Raw genomic sequence first — 19154 nt, 5'->3', positions numbered from 1 at the left:
AATAGGTAGAATTTATTAAAAATTGCCCAGTCTTGTTTTAAGCTCCTCTCATGTATTACCTCACTTGATTCTCATAAGAACTCTATGAGGTGAACGTATTTTTATCCTTATTTTCCAGTGTGGAAAGTTATACACAGAGAGTTCTAGTGACCTGCTTTAGGTCACACAGCTAGGACTTGACTACATTGCATGGTAGGTCTCGGGAAGTCAGCAGTACTTATTTGACTGAATTGCATTTATCTATGTACGTCCTTAAGATTGACTCATGAGAAAATTGAATTGATTGAAATATGTTGCAGTATAAATTCTTTAAGAATTGTTCGATTAAATTTACTATAATATGCATATTTACTTGGTGGATGAGTAAAAGGGATAAGTAATTGAAATAATAGCATCTCCTTTTATTGCTGCCTCCATTTTCATTATTTAAAACTCTGTGCACCTCTGAAAATAATCCTAACCACTCCGTGTCTATGTTTGTATTCTGGCTGCTCCATTTAGTTGCCGAGCCTCGTGCACACAGGTAGTCTCACTCTGTAGCACTTTTTCTCACGTTGTCTGTGTTTAATAAATATCAGTGATTATAATTGACCTTCTTGGTTTCTTCTGCAAATCAAGGCTTCTGGGAGTCTTTTGATCTGGGATGTACTTTGCTTTTTGTATCTGGGACATAATGGGGCTACCATTGATGACACCAGTTGAAATATTTGGATAATAAACAGGGATTGAGAATGACCAATCTATACATACACACATCTGTGGGGAACAATTTCGGCCCTTCCACAGAGCACCTTCGGTCTGTCACTGTCCACAGACTCTTCTTGCTATCTGCACATGTGAATAGGCCTCCCATTTTCTTTACTGTTTAGCCTTGCTTGGCTATAAATTTTTTTTTTTTTGTCTTCTGCTGCCATAGCTATCCAAGGAAAGGTCTACACTTGGTGCCTGAAACCCTGGAGCAAACAGAAATTCCCGCTTTTACCCGAAATTGTATTCTTGGCTTTCTAGAGGTCTCTGTAACCAAATTAGGGGACTTTGGCTCATTTCCTGTGATCTTTCCTGGCGTTTACTCCCAGAACCACCAGCCTCCCTTTGCACTGCCTTCCTGGCACTTCTCGTTAGCCTCTCCCCTTCCTTTCTGGTGGTTTTTGTTTAGTTTTGTTTTGTTTTTTTAGTCTCTCCTGACTCTTTTCTACTCCCTCTTGGCTGGAACAGCCATTTAAGGTTGCTGCTTGGTTTTTTCCACAGACCCTTTCTTTGATGATCTGATTTTGTTTTTCTAACTTAACAAGTCATCACCATTCCACAACCATCTGCGTTTCAGGTTGTAAGCAGTTTACTGCTGAGAAGTCCATTTACTGACCAGGCAGCACCTGTAAGCAGGTCTCTGTTCTCCTGTCTCAATCCCTTTCTGATCGTGTCTCCATCTGCCCACCCCCAGCCATCCTGAACTGATGGTGGCGAGTTTCCTGTGTGTGACTTATCCTTGCTGCCTTTGCCTCCCACCTGCCCCTTTCTTTACCTGGCTTGGGTGGCTTTTACTCCTCCTTAGGAACTTGGGTCAGTGCTCATCTCCAGCCTTGTATGTGTGTGGAAGGGGGAACAAATCTGATGCTCAGGGACCATTTCCCAGCGATCCTGCAGAAGTGATTGAAAGTCCCAGGGAACTCTATTAACAAGTCACCCAGCCCATCTCCACCAGGGCCCTTTCCTTTTGCCCCCTCACGCAGGTCGTCCGTGAATCAACATTTTTTTTCCCCCCACTCCACTGGAACCATTAATGTGTTCTTCCTCTGTCTATATATTGCATCTCTTCCTCTTTGTTCTCAACTCTTTACTATAGGAGCTCATCACTTCTGCCTACAGACCAGTGTTTTTCACTCATTTCCTTGAATCTAGTTGATTTTCTGGTATATCACTCTCCTCCTGAAAAACCTGTAGTGAGTCTACTCTGTGGTATATTCCAAGTATTTGCACCCAGATGTTCAGGGCTCTTGATGATCTGGTTTTATCCTACTTAGTCTACCTCTCACCTTCTCCACCAGGAATACTATTTTTCAGCCAGTCTGGTTTTTTATGGCTCTAAAGGCCTCATGTGCCAACCTTAGTGCTAGCCTTTCTTCATCTGTCTCCTCCTTCTCCTATGCCTCTTCCTATATGGTGAAGGCCCAGCCTGCCTCTTAGTTTTTCTTCAACTTAATGTTAAATCTTGTAGCTGTGTTTCACTTATTCTGGCATTTAAGCAGTTTGTCCTTTGAGCTTTGAAGTGTGTGTAAGTACCATGTGCACACTTCCATGGACTTTTCCCCAGCACTGAGCATGATACTTTTGCAGATCATAATTAATGAACAGATATTTGAATAAATGGATGCATGCATGCATAAATGAATGAACTGGCTGTTGTTAATTTTCTAAGGGCCAAGTTTCATATTGAGAGTTTAAAGTATGCTTCTTTATATAAACTAGTTTCCTATCAAGGACGCCTATCTTTAAAATGGGATTGTTGTTTTATGCCTTATAGTGTGGAGACTCGTGAATAGTCCTTTTAATGAACACTGCCATGTAAGGAGAATTATATAGAAATAATTTACAGAGCTTTAAGAAAAAGCCAAGCTATGTCATGGTCATGTACATCCTGCCAAAAGAGTGACAGGCCAGTTTTTTTTTTTTTCATAGTGTGAGATTTTGTTATTTCTAAGATGGGTGTCAGAATGTCAGTGCTACAACGACAGCCCATATTCAGAATGGAAACATGACACAGTTGTGTGTTTAACCCATAGAAGGCTGAGGCATCCAGCAAATCCTGGCTTCGACAGCAAATATGACCCTTAGGATTAATTGAGAGTTGCAGAAAATAATTTTCTAGATGGGCTTAAGAAACTTTAGACAGAACTCTTTTTCCAGCCATAAATAGCAGGGCAGCTTTGTCCTATTTTTATTGTAGAGTACACAGAAGATGGAACTCAATATTGGAAGAAATGCTTTATTTCACTAGGGAAGAAGATCATACTCAACACTATTCTCATTTTTCTTGGCAGGCTCTTCTCAACCATCTGTGAGTCCAGGGGAACTGTCTCCACCATCCATCCATCCAGCAACATCAGAATTAATAGTCAGCGCTGGTGACAACATTAGGCTGTTATGCACCGATCCAGGCTTTGTCAAATGGACTTTTGAGATCCTGGATCAAATGAGTGAGAATAAGAACAATGAATGGATCATGGAAAAAGCAGAGGCCACTAACACAGGCAAATACACGTGCACCAACATAGGCGGCTTAAGCAGTTCCATTTATGTGTTTGTTAGAGGTAAACACTTAGTTTTCTTTGATGTTATGCATTAGAGAATGTAATATCCTGTTCTTAATTTTGGATGACATATAGATTCCTGAGCCACAGACAAAATATTACTGGCTGAGTCTGGAAAGCCAAAAACAAGTGTTTCTTTGCTGGTTTCCCCATCTTTTGATACACAGTGGCTTTGGGTATGACCCCAGCTGAGGCCTGCAAGCCTGTGATACTATTCCTAATGAGATTACGGTATGTTTAGCCCATTTGTCCTGGTGCTTTGAGTAAACCCTGAGAATAAATTAGGTCCTTTGGGAAAGCTGCATTTTAATGCCCTGAGATACTAGATACTCCCACTTAGTAAAAACACTTCAGGGAACCAAAGGCCTCTAAAGGCCTAAACAGACCAGCACTTCAAAAGATTTGGCCTACTCTTAGGGAGTAAATTCCAGAAAAATAACTTGGTCAGCTAAGCATCCCATATCTTTCATGGGTTTTTTTTTTTTTTTTTTGTAGAGTTGATTCATTTAAAAAATTGTAACCTCTTTGAAACAAAAGAAAAAGAAATATGATAGTTAGATTTCTATACCTCACTTTCTGTGACAAATTTAGTGATTCGCCAATGTTTGTGCTTTTAATGGCTTGTCAAGAGTAGATATGCTGGGCAGGGGTGTATCTTTTGGTTGATGTTAGTAAAAACTGAGGTACTGACAGCTTAGAAGAATACCAAGTTGCAGGAAGAGAAATAAGAGTCCTAGTTGCTAGTCCTGGCTTTGTACCTGGACTGGGCTGTCATTGCAACAGGCCCGAGGCAGGAGGCCTTATCCACGGTGTTGTGAAGGAATGACGGGTTTCAGTTCCCTCACTGCAGTATTTGGATAAGGTTACCTGCCCTGTCTTCCTTACATAATTATTGTTAGGGAGCCAGACTTGTGTAAATTCTAGCATGCTCTCTCAAGAGTTAATAAAGCTGATTCACATGTTCACTGTAGAGAAGGTGGCCACGAAATTGACTGTGCCTCTTCTTTCCTAGATGGGTAGCTGAAGGAAACTGCACCAGTCAGTCACAGCTTAGCTTCAGCGTGTGGTTCTGTAATTGTTGAGCCAACCCATGTGCTGTTCTTTGACATTCAAGAAGGAATTCTGTAATTTTCAGGTGGTGATGAAGTACCATTATGCTTATTAATAGGATGAATAGACAATTGAATAAATGAGGAAAACTGCCAAATTAGCCAAATCACTCTAACAGAGCTCACAGAGTTTCTTAATAGGGGAAGTCATCTTCTGTAAATTAAAACTATCCTTAATTATTACTGATCTCAGATGTTTGGAGGGAGAGCAGGGCGTTGTTGTAGGCGCTAGATTCAAGTAACTGAGAAAGAGTAGATGAAAAATCACTGTGACCTTGGACCATCATGAGGTAATTTATTCATAGAATAAATTAGTAAGGCCAGGAGATGCATAGTTAATTTTGGAAAAAATTTTTTTCAAAATTAGTCAAAATTAAATGGTCAAACAGAAGTATATTTTAGGGCCAGCCCCGTGGCTCACTCAGGAGAGTGCGGTGCTGACAACACCAAGGCCACGGGTTCGGATCCTATATAGGGATGGCCGGTTTGCTCACTGGCTGAGCGTGGTGCTGACAACACCAAGTCAAGGGTTAAGATCCCCTTGCCGGTCATCTTTTTTTTAAAAAAAAAAAAGTATATTTTAATGATGTCAAATTCATTTATGTGGAACACTGATTTCCAGGTGGAAAGAACCATATAGAAACAAGAGTTTGAAAGTAATCTGTCAGCCTAAGTATACATTGGTACTATCAGTACACAGTAGAGGATGGCAGCATATTGTGTCTACAGAATCAGGTCTGCCTTTGCTCTTATGAGGTCGCATTCTGCTTGAGCCATTCCCAGTCTGTGCCTGGTGTCCTGGTAGTAATGATTAATAGTGTCCCCTTTCACTCATAAGTGCCCTGGCTCAGACAATAAAGTATTTGCCACAGCTTCTCTGAAACTTAGAAGCTCCCCCTGTGCATTTGAGGTTATTTGATTCCCAGAAGTTATATCTATGCATTTCTTTCGAGGAATATGAATAGAGTGAGCCTTACATGTTAATTGTACTGAGGGGCCTGCCAAGAGTTTCTAGATTCTCTTCAGAAGCTGAAAGATTCTGGAGACTGGAAACTCTAGAAAGGGTCCCACATGGAGAGGTTAGATGAAAGGAAACCTTCCCTGTCTTTCATAGGAATCATCAGGCTGGCTTTTTCATAGGTGATGATCCTTGGAGTGTTACCTGTTGTAGAAAAAGAGTAACTATAGTAATAAAATATTCCCAGGGTTTTAAGAGCTCAGATTTTGGTATCAGAGTCAGACCTGGGTCTGAGTTCTATTCAGCTGTTTCTATGTTACATCACTTTAGGAGAGTTGCTTTTTTGAGACCTCAGTTTCATCTATGAAATAGTGATAATGATAATACCCATCACATCAGGGTGTTTTCAAGATTAAATGAGGTAAAGTGTGTAATGGTCCAAGTTTCGTGCCTGTATTAGTCTGTTTCTGTTGCTTATAACAAAATACTTGGAACTGATAATTTATAAAGTAAACAAAATTTATTGCTTGCAGTTTCTGAGGCTGGGAAGTCCAAAGTCCAGGGAGGAACACATCTGGTGAAGGCCTTGGTGGTGGCAACAGTGATGGCAGAGTATCACACTGTGAAAACGATGGAAGCAGGGAGAGACTAACCTCATTCACTCTCCTTTGAAAGCCCTCAGAACCACGCCCCTGACCACCATTATTAATCCATTCACTACTGCATGGTCCTACAGTCTCATCACCTCTTCAAGGCCCCACCTTTCAATTACCATAACAGGGTTTCCTACCCTCAACAGTTATAGTGGGGATTAAGCCTCAGTGAGGTTGGGGGACATCCAATCTGCAGCAGTGCCTGATACATGGAAAATGTTTAATAAAAGTTTAACTCTTGTTAGTACTATTTTTGGATAAATTTTGCTTTTGCTCACACAGAAAAAAATCAGTAGCCATTTGGGCCACTAGGGATTGCTGCCATGAAAGGCAACATTTTAGATCTTTTAAAAATGTTTTCAGTGTCTGTGAACAGCCATTCAAAATACTAATTTTTGATATACTTATAGATCCTACAAAGCTTTTTCTTGTGGACCGTTCCTTGTATGGGAAAGAAGACAATGATACCCTCGTCCGCTGTCCTCTGACAGACCCAGAGGTGACCAATTATTCCCTCAAGGGGTGCCAGGGGAAACCTCTTCCCAGTGATTTGACGTTTGTCCCCAATCCCAAGACCGGCATCATGATCAGAAGTGTGAAACGCGCCTACCACCGGCTCTGTTTGCATTGCTCTGCCGACCAGGAGGGCAAGTCGGTGCTGTCAGACAAATTCATCCTTAAAGTGAGGCCAGGTACTATCCTTTCCTTCTTTCTTCTGGGAAACAAGAATATGTTCATCTAAGGAAGAGGGAGCTCAGTTCCCCAGCTTCAAAATAACATCAGTTGCTTGTAAATTACTTCACAGTCCTAACCTCAAGTGACTGGTCCATGGCAGCCTCTAGCAGAGGTGCGTGTGTCTGCCATAGATTGGCATTTAGTTGGACTGGCATAGGTCATCACCCCAAAGTTTCATAATTGTGCCAAGTATTCCTTCCAAGAAAACCCACTGGGAAAGTTTTTCTTGAGGTAGGAGGAGCTTTAATTACACAGCTTGAAAGATTAGCATACAGATTATTCATTCTTTGATTTACTGTTGACACGTGAATTGACTTTCTCTTCAGCTGATTAATTTTAATGCATTCTCAAACTATTCAAGACCTGAAAAGGAAAGACTGACTATGGAACTTGTTACTTTGGCATTATATAGAATGTTTCCTTAGCTGGAAGTTTATCAAGGTTTTGTACCTCAGCGACCATCTAATTCAACATCAGTTGGCATTTAGCTATTGCGTAGAGTTTTTTATTAAGTCTTTTGAAAAAGTATGCTTATTGAAATTAGGAATGTTTGATTATTTTAAACCTAGGATTTTCAGAAGCGAACAAGGTATTTTTACAATGCATGGGAAAGATGCCTGTTTAGTTAAAAGAATTTAATTATTTGTAGACCACATCTTCATGAAGCCATCAAGGTTACCTCAGATAAAGATTAAAGCTGCTTTGCTATGCAAGGGCTTCTACCTGTTTTGAAAAAGCACTTTTCAGAACCATTATAGTCTCACTGTAGACATCCTATCTTTTTCACTCAATATTAATGAATTTACATGAAGGATGCATGATTTAATTGACAATGTCTTCAGATACCCAAGTAATACAGATAGGTCAGTACCATATTTTGTATTTTATTTAAAAGACGATGAAGTAAGTACACATTTGAGGAAAAATGGTATGCTAGAATTTCATGCTATCATAGAAAAGATGATTTGAGAACCACTTTCTTTTTATTCTAGCCTTCAAAGCTGTGCCAGTTGTGTCTGTGTCGAAAGCAAGCTATCTTCTTAGGGAAGGGGAAGAATTCACAGTGACGTGCACAATAAAAGATGTGTCTAGTTCCGTGGACTCAATGTGGATACTAGAAAGCAGTCAGGTGAGTGAATTGTCTCATTCATTCTTGTCAATAGGTTGTTCTGTGTGGGAGATGTTAAGGTTTTTCTTTAAAAGTCTGTGCTAGGGATGACTCAGCTGGTATGTCTGTCAGAGGTGGGATTAAGATGTGTATTAAGATGTGTATTTCAGAGTGTATTAAGATGTATATTTCCCCCTTTCATACCTCCATATGAAGATATGTACATTTATTATGAGTAAAAAAACAAACGTCATTTTTGTACATTTATTTTGAGAAAGTTGGAGAACTTCAGACTCATGTAATTACTTCATGCTGTTTCTTTGACTTTAGTAGGGAACTTTTTTTAAAAAGAATGGTTCACTGCATACATACTTTGATTTAAAGCTGCTATTGATACTGTTCAGGCCAGATTATTTAAAATATTGGAAAGAGTTGCCAATTTTTTCCCGTCATATTTAAAAAAATTAAATGGTCTCATATATTAACCAGAAACCTCTTCCCTTTCCCACAAAATGGCCTATCCATTTGAGAGATGGGTTTCTTTTCATATGGATCTGATTTCCTCCTTTGAGACTGGTTACCTGAGATTAAGTTGCTAATGGTTTTCTATTTGTTTTAGTGGCTATTAATAAAATGGTTATCTTTAATCTGAAACATTTGGACATGTTTAGGTTCTCATTCACTTAACAAATGCATATTCAATGCCTGTTATATCTCAGATACTGTTAGGCATATCTTAAGTAAATTTTAGCCAGTTATATTTGAAGTTTTTTCTCTCTCTAAACACTCATGTTAATATCAGTGTCTTTAAGCTGTCTTAATTTCCCTAGTATTTTGCTTTAAAATTCCCATTGATCAAGTTTCCAGTAGATTTGGCCATCTAGTTATTAGCTGTCACAGTGTTTTTTCTTTATTGCGCATGTATACATTACATTTCTTGAAAAAAGAAATACTGATTTTCCTCCTGTTCTGTTCCTCCTCATGCCTTGTATTCAACATTGGCAAATTCACACCTTTTTAAAGAATTCTTTACTAAACAAATAACCATGGTGATTAGCGTAATACAGAAATATTGTGATGGTGTTCATGTGATGGGTGACCTGTGAAGGGATGGCATCTTGCTAAATGAATCCACCACTGACTAAGAGAATGGATTGTACCATAGACTTGTTCTTTCAAACCAATGGCTCAGAGAAACAAGTTTTAGTTTTCTTATCATATAATGTAATTCAAATAATAGGTTGTGTATAGATTTTTGGCTAACCTTACAGAACACAATCCCCTATTAATTGACTTTTCTATAATCCTTGATTTCAGATGAGAGAACAATTTGGACCATGTGTATTCGAGCCTCTACATAAGTTGAAAATTAGCCTTTTTGAGAAGAGAAATTAAATTGCCCCAGGCAGTTTTGTTGTGAACCATTTTTCCCAGGAGCCCTGCATGCCATTCCCAATTAATCCACTGGTGCTGGTAGATAAGCCTTCAGTGTTGGGAGCTCTTTGGGGAAATCCCAGTGTGTGCCTCCAAGGTTTAAGGAAGACCAAATCACGTGCAAACAATATGTGATGTGTGACTTGCAGATGGGGCTCATGGCTATCTGCCAAGGTTCATCCATGAATCTTTTATTGATATGTTTTGGCTTAATTTGGAATGCTGTTAGCACTATTGAATTATTTTTAAAATCTGTAATATTTGATTCTGACCATTTAGAATCAGTTTAATTCAAAATGAAATTTAGGATAAAATATTGATTAGTTTTTCTAATGCTTCTAAACCCTAGTGTTTTTGCTTCCTTTTAGTTGTGATCTTTGACAGTAGCCTAAATTATAGTTTTGGGGTTTGGGTGTTGATGTTGCATCAATTGTGATGAAGCTAGTCCTTCCTGCACTGACAAGTTCAGTGTTCCTGTTTAGCTCCCTATTGTGGACTCTTGGGTTCTTAAAAGAACTAGAAAGAAGATACCTTAAATCTAGAATCTGGTATGTTACCTGTTCAGTGTCACTCTGCCTTTGTAGAAAAGTCTGTGAAACCATGGACTGGGAAAGGCCACTGTGAAAATGTAACTTCACCTTGCTGTTGCGTCTTCTTAACAATTGATCTCGTGCCGTGAAATGGCAGATTTCTGCCTGTTATTAGAAGAATCCCTTAAAAGTGGGTAGCTTCAAATCTACAGAGTGTTCCAAAATGGAAAAGCCTTTGAAGACACTTTTGTTCCCTTATATCCTTTTAGAAACAAAAACTGATATTAGTGATGTCCTTGATTTGCCTAAGATCACGCAGTTAGTTAACAGCAAAGCAGGTTTCTCTTTTTATTTTGAAGCATTCACCTTTGGCAGTCAGCTTTCGTGTTTGCTTATTGTAATGTAAAAAAATTTCCAAAAATATAATAAAGTAACATTAGAAAACAGAGAAATAGGTATAATCCCACCATCGCAGGTAAAAGCAGAACTGTGTAACAAACATAACCTGAGCCTTATACATAATTTAAAATTTTCTAGTAGGCACATTACAAAGGGTAAGAAAAGGTAACATTCATTTTAATTATATATTTTATTTGACCCAGTATATTCCAAAATATTATCATTTCCACCGTGTAATTAACATAAAAGTTACTAATGAGATTTTTACGGTTTTTTTTTTTTTTTTTTTACTAAGTCTTTGAAATCTAGAAAATATTTTATGTTTATAGCACAACTCAGTTTGGACCACCACATTTCAAGTGCTTAGTAGTCACAAGCGGCTACTCCTTATAAAAGCTACACAGCCTTTAATTTTTTTTTTTCATATTTCTTTTCTCTCTTCCCTTATGCATATGTATTATCACATGGTTGCATTTTTAAGGTACACTCATTATGCTTTTTAAGTAATATGAGCATCTCTTATTTTTTACATAGTTGTAATTTTCATTGCTGCGTATACCTGGTATACATGAAGGTCATCTCTGAGTTTTCACTGCAGTCAACATCTTGGAGCTTTTGTTTCCTGTTGAGCTATTTTCTTGAGATAAATTTGCTGGGGATGATCAGTGGGTACGAACATACTGCCAGGTTGCTTTCCAGAAGGATTGTTCTAATTTACAGTACTGTCAGATGGTCTAACTCTAGTAGTTTCACCATAGCCTGGCCAAAGAGTCACCCTTGATCTCATTCCATGTCAGTATCAGCTCCTATTTACTTTCTTTTTTTAGTTGTTGTTTTTTCCGTTGTAATAGGAATGTGTGCACATTACAGAAAATTTGGAAGATGCAGAAAGCTATATTCGACTCCTTAATCTTTTCAGAGAGCTGCTGTAGTTTATATTATGGTTTTCCCATGACGTTTTAAATACAAGAAATCTCTCCATGTCTCATCTGCAGACAAATAATAAGAGTGTGGTGGCAATATCACAAGGGTAAATTCACAACCTTTTCTCTTTAGCTCATGCTTAAGTAATTTGGGGCTTGGTCTTATATGTCTCATATGCCTTGAAACTCCATCTTGAGTAGTTGTCAAAATTCTGCTGAGTAAGAACTTTAGGATGAATTTCCAAGTTAGTTGTAGACATTGTGATTCTATTTTTATTCCTGCTAATATTAATGTTAATAGAATAGGACATTATTGTTATTAGCAAGGTGTTTTCTTTCAATCATTGGTTTATGGAATAGAAAAAGGTATATAACAGGAAATGTTGATATGACACAAGTATGCTGACTCATTATAAAATATCAGTATTTCATATTTCATATATAGTAACTTTTAAAATTTAGCTTTGCAGAGAGTTTGGAATTATATATGCTATGGTTAGGAAATGAATTTTTGTGTTTTTTTCCAATCATTAATAACGACTGTCTTTCAATATAATCCTGTAATATGAAGTGTTCCAGTGACAGACTTGTCATGATGCTTTATTATTCTTATTTAAGTAGTGTAAAAGGAATGCTAATATGGAGAAGTTAATTGCTGCTATTTTTAATTTATCTAGGAAAGATCCTGAATATAAATTACATGGTAATCTTTGATATTTTTTCCTCCCCTCCTGAAACCAGCAGACTAAAGCACAGGTAAAACATAATAGCTGGCACCTGGGTGACTTCAATTATGAACGTCAGGAAACGTTGACTATCAGCTCAGCAAGAGTTAATGATTCTGGAGTGTTCATGTGTTATGCCAATAATACTTTTGGATCAGCAAATGTCACAACCACCTTGGAAGTAGTCGGTAAATATCTCTAGGGAAATGTATAAATTACTGGCAATAGTGCAAGAAGAAATGACTAGATAGTTTCCTTTTTATGTAAATTGAATGTTGAACAGATTTTTAGAATTTTATTATCACCGAATGAATGAATGAATGAATGAAAATTATCGTTGTAGCCTCTTGTAACTAGAGCACAAAAGCAAATTCTACTATTTTAACAGAGAAAAGTGGAGAGCTGTTACTGAAGTTGCTCAGACCTGTCATTCTCTGGGCTTCCCATCCTCCCCTCCCCACCAAACAAACAAAATACAAGTTGAGCTTTTTCAGAAATTCTAGCCCTTGCCAAGTGACTTGAGCTTGGAAATGGATGTAGATTTTTTTCTGTCATGGAACACAAATGAAGTATTTCTCTGGATCTTTTGGTGTGGGGCACCTCTACCTTTTGGTTTATTGTCTTACCACCCACTCACTCTAGTTCATTTGCAGTAAGGGTTAAATTTGGCTTCTCCCCCTAGTCTCTCCACTTCCTCCATCTCACCGAATTCTGAAACCTTAAAGATTATAGCATAAACCTTTCAGAAGGAGGCTCATTGGGGCATAGGTCATTGGTACTCCAGAGCATAAACTAGAACATGGTAGTCTGTCCCCTGCCTAGCCCCATCACCTTATATGCACAATTGGTTTAGCCTTGTCTGCCCTGCTCTAGAAATCTCACTAAACATTTATTTTCCAAGCATCTACTTAAAGAGAGCATCACGTAGTGAGTTACTTAATGTTTTTGATTTCCTGAGAACAATAATTATTTTAAAATTACTTCATTTACACATTTTTTTTTAGTGTTGTTTGAATCTAGTCTATTTTCCTATCTTTTTAATGCAACCATATTCTTAGTGCTTGACTTTAATAAAGTACTTGCAGGGTGATGAAATTCTTCATTGTGAGCCAAGGATAAAATGACGCTGTGTTTGTTTTCTATTTCTCCTTCCCCCTTCCCCATATTTCTTCAGTAATTTACGTAGCAGTGGTAGAGCTCTGGGATTTATCCCCCAATAATCTCATAAAATTTTGTTTCTGTGCATGTTATAATGGAAAGTATCTCACTGAACATGGAAAAAGACACTTCACTTACAATTATACCGTCACCTCACAGAAGGTGTACTACATTGTCCCTAAACGTGATTGTGAGCCATTTATTAATTTTAATAGAAGGCTGTGCTTTTAAAATATTAAACTCCATAAGCTCTAATTTGCTAAGTTGATTAGGGAGCATGTTGATATATCAGCTTCAGCTCCAGAAAGCAATTAGTAAAGATGTTTTGAGCATATTGTTGTATGTAATCTGATTTTTAAAATCCATTCATCAGTTTCCAAGAATGTAACTGTATGACTGGAAAGACTTGTGGCTATGAAATCTGAATCTGGTTTTATATTGTTTGGGGAGTAGGTTGGGGTAGAACAGGAACAGGAAGAGACAAAGAGAAGAGTAACTTTTTAGGGGCTGGGAGTCAGATTTGGTTACAGCATGGTATAGAACAAGGCTTTGGGATCACCCTAGCCTGGATTTTTTTTTTTTTTTTTTTTAATCGTGTATATTTAAGGCAACACAGCATGTTATGTGATACGTAAAGTAAAAAGGTCACTATAGTGAAGCAAATTAACATATCTATCATCTCACATGGTTACCCGTTTTTGTTTTTATGGCAAGAGCAGTTGAAATCTGACCTGGTTTTGAGTTGGGGGCACTGCCACTCAACTTCCTCCAGCACGCTGCTTTATCTCTGCTTGCATTTTCTCTTCTGAGAAACATAGTCTAACCGTGGAAAGGAGAAAAGGCAGGTTTTATAGACGGGTCACGCATAGAGTTTACACTTGATTAAATGTTAATGTATCATGAACTTATTAAGGCAGTACTGTTTGAAAAAAATTATGCTTTCTGTTAAAACAACCCGAGTGGAGTTCTTCTAATAATATGCTTCACCAATTTGAAGCTATATTCTACTCTCGGACGTAACACTATATTGAGCAAGCTAGACTGTAGAAAACTCACGAGGACTTAAGCATTTTGTGTATTGTAGTTTTGAGAGAAATAATTTCAGTGTGAATAGTGTCTGAAATATTTGAATATTTTGCATGAAGTACTGTCTTTTAATTTATGACCTTGAGAACCTGTAAATTTAATGCAGTATTCAGATGAAACATTTATTCCCTCAAAATGAGCCTACATTAGCTTAAGGAATGGCAGGAGAGAATATCACTTATGATTCAGGTGATAGAACAGGTTGGTGGTATCCATCTCCAGTTTCATTTGGGTGATTTTTCACTCTCACCTGAAAAATCCTTTTTTAAATTGGTATAGTGGACAAAGGTCAGTTGGACTGTTTTTGATTCTGAATCTATAAGAAACTAAAGAGCAGTAAAAACATCACAGCTTCATGTGGGACTTCAATATATTTAAACACAGCACAAAAGTTAATAAGTGCTAATTTAAAATTTTATCATTAATTAAAAAAATTTAAGTAGAAGACTAAAATTAAAACTTTTTCATAATCCCACTAACTTGATATAACCATTTTTAAGATTCTGATATATCATTTAAATTTTTATTTGTAGCAGAGGCCAGCCTTAGCTTCTCACAGACTTGTGTTCAAATCTCGGCTCTGCTATGTGGCTTTTATGGCCTTGATTGTTTTCATCTATAAATTAGAGGTTATAAGTCCATCTCTCAGTATTATAAGATTAAATGTTTGTCATAATTATTAAGTGAAATGTATGCTAAAATGCTTAGAGTAGTCTTCAGCACATTGTAAGCATTCCATAAATGGTGGCTATAAAAATAATATTGGCAATTATTTTGTTGCTCTCTTTTTCAAGCTCTTATATTACTATTATATTGTATAATCACTTCTAAGGGCTGCATTATTTTATTTAACTGGTTTTCTATTTTGCCATTTTTAAAATCATTATAACTATTGCAAATACCATTTCTTTTTGCGTGTAGCTATTTATCCCATTTTAAGAAGAGTTCTCAAATGGAGATTACAGGATTAAATAAAAACAATATAGATAATTTTATAAATCTATATTGCTAAATGCTTTCTAAAAGAATTGTGCCAGTTTACAGTGTGTAATTCAGTGTGCTGCTTTTACCACTCTTGAAAAATTGAGCTTATTTAAAATTAGTTTTTGGGGGGTTTTTTTGGTGGCTGGCTGTTATAGCTTTGCTATTTTTAATAAAGTGATGTCTTATTTTAACTACTAGTTTAGTTAAGCATTTTTACTACAATATTTTAATATCCTCTTTTCTCCATTGCCTTAATTAATTTTACTATGTAGGCATTTTAAAATGTTCATTATTCAAATTTTTCTTTTATGATTTTTTCTTTTGTTGCTTCTTTTCTGTTGCCTAGAAAACTGCCCCTCTGTAGAAAGGCAGTTTGGTAGGAGTTAATTCTGTTGTTTAGTTAAAAACATGATTTGATTATTAAAATGCTGTTTTTGAGTAATCTGTGATATATGATATAAGGAGAAAACCTAAATTTATTTTTCTTTGAATAATGACATTCTTTTAATGTTTTTATTAAACATTAGGGTTGTCTTTCTCTTCTTGATTTATGACTCCTTCTTATCACATATAATTATATTGGGATATGGGCTAACTGTTTAGTCCAAATGCTTTTTTAACCTAATAAACATCAAGACTAAGAGATTTAGAAGACTTTTAAGGTGGTGATAGATCTTTAAGAGAATTGCTTAAGAGACAGAGATGACAGAATGAGTATTTCGAGAGTATGTCCTTTCTCACTTTATGACAGTGATTCTACAAGAGAAAAAAAAAACAGTGGCTAGTTAAGACTCTCTTACTTGTTACTTCCAATTAATTCTAGAAATCAATTATCTTTGTATTTCCAAGATGAGGTTGTGTTTTTTGCTGGGTACTTGTGGATAACAGTTTTTTCCTGTCTATCTCTGTTCTAATTAGATAAAGGATTCATTAATATCTTCCCCATGATGAACACTACAATATTTGTAAAAGATGGAGAAAATGTAGATTTGATAGTTGAATACGAGGCATACCCGAAACCTGAACACCAGCAGTGGGTTTATATGAACATAACCTCCACTGATAAATGGGAAGCTTATCCCAAGTCTGAGAATGAAAGTAACATCAGGTAAGAAAAGAGCCTTGCCCTGGGGATTGCATGTGTTCCTCCCTTTTCCACTGGGCTTTCCAGGTCCTGTTTCTGTAGCCCATAAATGCATGAGAAGACAGCTAGTACAGAAACAAGTCTGGGCTGCCTCTTGAGTCCTCACTCAGGTATTCCATTTTGCTGTGTTTAGAGCACACACAGGTCTCTGTGCCTCAGTTTTCTCATTTGTAAAACGGAGGATAGTTCTTTTCTTAAGTTCTGAGGGGCTGAAGCTAGCTCAAGTCAGTGACTGGCGTATACTCAGGACACAATAAACAATTCTTTCCAGAGAAAGTGGAAAGTTAGTACCTTTAATCATTTCTTAAAACTCTAAGAAAACAGAACCATTAAGTAGCTTTGGGCCAGCCAATGAACTCAAGTTCTTTTATATCAGACCTCTCATTTGATTCTCGCAATGTTACAATAAAAATAGTAGCAATAGTAATACTTTATGTGAGCTGTGTGTGCTTTTTTTCTGCTGGGCATGCTTCTAATACCTTACCTGTATTAACTCAGTAGTTTTAGTCTTTACAAACCTTGTGAGTAGGAAGTCTTTTTCCCCTTATCTTTATAGAAGAGGAAACCGAGGTAGGTGAAATAATTTGACCGAGATCAAGTAGCTGATGATAGGTGCCTGAGTAGAGTTTGTGTATTTTTTAAGGTGCCTGAGTAGAGTTTGTGTATTTTTTAAGTCAGGAGCTGTGGCTGGAAGAACACGGGTAAGAGATGATAGTGTCCTGGGCCCAGAACTAAGGGTGGGAGGGAAGAGAGTGGTTTTGGGAGGTGTCCAGGGTACCTTCTTAAGACTGGGTGATGGAGAAGGCAGGAGAAGGACAGAGGAGCTGCAGATGCTCTTAGTTTGGGTGGTGGGAAGCCTTACCATTCAAGAGGAGGAGGAGGAGGAACAGGTTCCTGAGGAAAGATGGTGAGTTCAGTTGTGGTTTGTTGAGTTTGAGGTTGACAGTGGGACCTCGAGTGGAGATACCAGCTAGGAAGTACCTTAGGCCAAGTCCTCTAGAAGCAGAACCTGAGACAGAGATTCTGAGGCAGGGGATTTATGAAGGCAGAGAGAGGCCTGCCAGGGAGTAGGGGAAGCAGGATGGGGAGGGGAAAGGAAGTCTAGAAGGATGAGGGCCAAGCAGTTTTGGGCACTGGTCTGATCCTCAAGGATCTGAGCTGGGCTTTTGTACTTCCCCATCATTAGTCATTCAATGGCTGTAGACCTAGCTGGTGGCCAACTTCCAAGTGGGTCCAAGCACCCAAAGAGAGTCCTTGGGAGAAGGTTGCAGAAGTGAGTCATTATTAGCAGGCAGAGGACATGGGGATGTGAAAATAGCTCTGTGTAGGAGGCATAGGACAGAGAAGTCTGCACTGTAGGTAAAGACTGAAAGTTGTGCACAAGCAGCCTGCTGTCAGGGTGAGAGTGCCTGTTGGTCTGGGAGCTTGTGGAGTGCGAGGGGAGAGCCTGAACAGGGCTGCTGTGTGTGGCGCATGTGGGCCAGATGGATCGTGACTGCCCAGGGCAGTAACTCCCATAAGGGTTGTACAGTGCTCAGTCTACACAGCCAGATCTGGGGCCCTGCTATAAAACAGAAGCTTGAACAGCAAATCCTGCAGCAGACAGACACTGGAGGAAGTGTCCATGTAGGAGGAAAACCAGGGGATGTTGGTGTTGACCTGGGTGAGTGGGCCCTGCGTGTCAGCTAAGGCGGTGGACGTGTGGACTAAGGGCAGGAGAGTTCAGGACACTGTAGAGAGGGAAAGCAGAGGAGGAAGTGGTCACGAGGGCAGCCAGGGGCCAAGGGGAGGCCGCTGTCTCTGTGAGGTTGCCTTTATGCTGAGATGGCCTTTCCCCACCAAATGGAATATATATGTGTGTGTGTTTGTATTCATTAATTTGGATTTTGAATTAAATGAGTTTGTGAAAAAGACATGGCCTCAAGGCAGCCCATCCACAGGTGATTGATTTGTCGTTTCTTTGTAGATATGTAAGTGAACTTCATCTAACCAGGTTAAAAGGGACCGAAGGAGGCACGTACACATTTCTAGTGTCCAATTCTGATGTCAATGCTTCTGTGACATTTAACGTTTATGTGAACAGTAAGTAAAACAAAGGACCCTTATCTTTTTATCTCTTATTATTTTAAGTTGTGGCTCATGTTTGTAACAGCTGCAGAACTGAACTTATTGTGTACCTTATAAATACTGTTTCATGATCATTTTAACCTTAACAAAGACCTTGTGGTTTGGTGGCTAGAAGAGTACGTAAGAAAACCAATTCCTTGTCCTACATTTCACTGACCACATGACCTTGTCGAAGTCGCTCAGATTCTGGGTACTGCCTCCGAAGTAAACAGAGAAGCCATAGAAGTTGAAAGTAATAGTTGTTTGAGGGAAAATGTATTACTATTGATTGTTGAAATGGGGAGCCAGAGATTGAATAGGAGCTGGATTATGGTGTTTAGGTGGGAAAGAGATGCTATCAAGCCCTGCAGTGATTTCTTTGTTACAGTGCTTTCCCTTCTGAAGGGGTATTATTTGCGTTTAGATTGTTCTCCCACTAAGACAAATGCAGTATTGATCGACAGGTCACTGCTGAGTATCATGCGTGTACTGTGGGAGAAGGTAGCAGGTGGTTTAGGTTGGAAGGGTGGCTGTGGTCACGGGAACCTGAACTCCTGAGTCCTGCACTGCTGTGGTCTCAGCTGCCCCCCACTCCCACAACTTCTTAGATGTCTGCACAGAGGTTGAGGCCAAGGGAGCATGGTCGCCAACCAGCTGGGGTTTTTGCCAAGTTCAGGGCTTCCTCCTGGCTCCACTCTGGGTCTGCATTTCTAAGGAGGTGCTGGTGGGTACCTGCCACACCATGCCTGCCAGAGCAAGGGGGACCTCCAAAGACTTGGAATTCCAAGGGAGCG

General features: G+C 38.5%; 1 protein-coding gene across 4 annotated transcripts in view; it reads left to right on the top strand.

Moving 5' to 3' along the window:
* The window catches only part of KIT (v-kit Hardy-Zuckerman 4 feline sarcoma viral oncogene homolog), a 79381-nt gene that overhangs the window by 32938 nt on the left and 27289 nt on the right, over nucleotides 1-19154 (top strand). For 2 of the 4 annotated variants that reach the window (XM_008579152.1, XM_008579150.1), the window contains exons 2-7: nucleotides 3039-3308; nucleotides 6439-6720; nucleotides 7756-7892; nucleotides 11902-12070; nucleotides 16029-16218; nucleotides 18221-18336. In XM_008579152.1, the coding sequence (XP_008577374.1) occupies nucleotides 3039-3308; nucleotides 6439-6720; nucleotides 7756-7892; nucleotides 11902-12070; nucleotides 16029-16218; nucleotides 18221-18336 (1164 nt within the window). Of the gene's footprint in view, nucleotides 1-3038; nucleotides 3309-6438; nucleotides 6721-7755; nucleotides 7893-11898; nucleotides 12071-16028; nucleotides 16219-18220; nucleotides 18337-19154 lie in introns of all 4 variants that reach the window. The other 2 variants (XM_008579151.1, XM_008579149.1) reach the window with 1 other exon arrangement.

The sequence above is a fragment of the Galeopterus variegatus genome, unplaced genomic scaffold, assembly GCF_000696425.1.
Source record: "Galeopterus variegatus unplaced genomic scaffold, G_variegatus-3.0.2 Scaffold1823, whole genome shotgun sequence".
Lineage (NCBI taxonomy): Eukaryota > Metazoa > Chordata > Mammalia > Dermoptera > Cynocephalidae > Galeopterus > Galeopterus variegatus.
The sequence above is the reverse complement of the archived record's forward strand: the minus strand, read 5'-3'. Positions and strand labels throughout refer to the sequence as shown.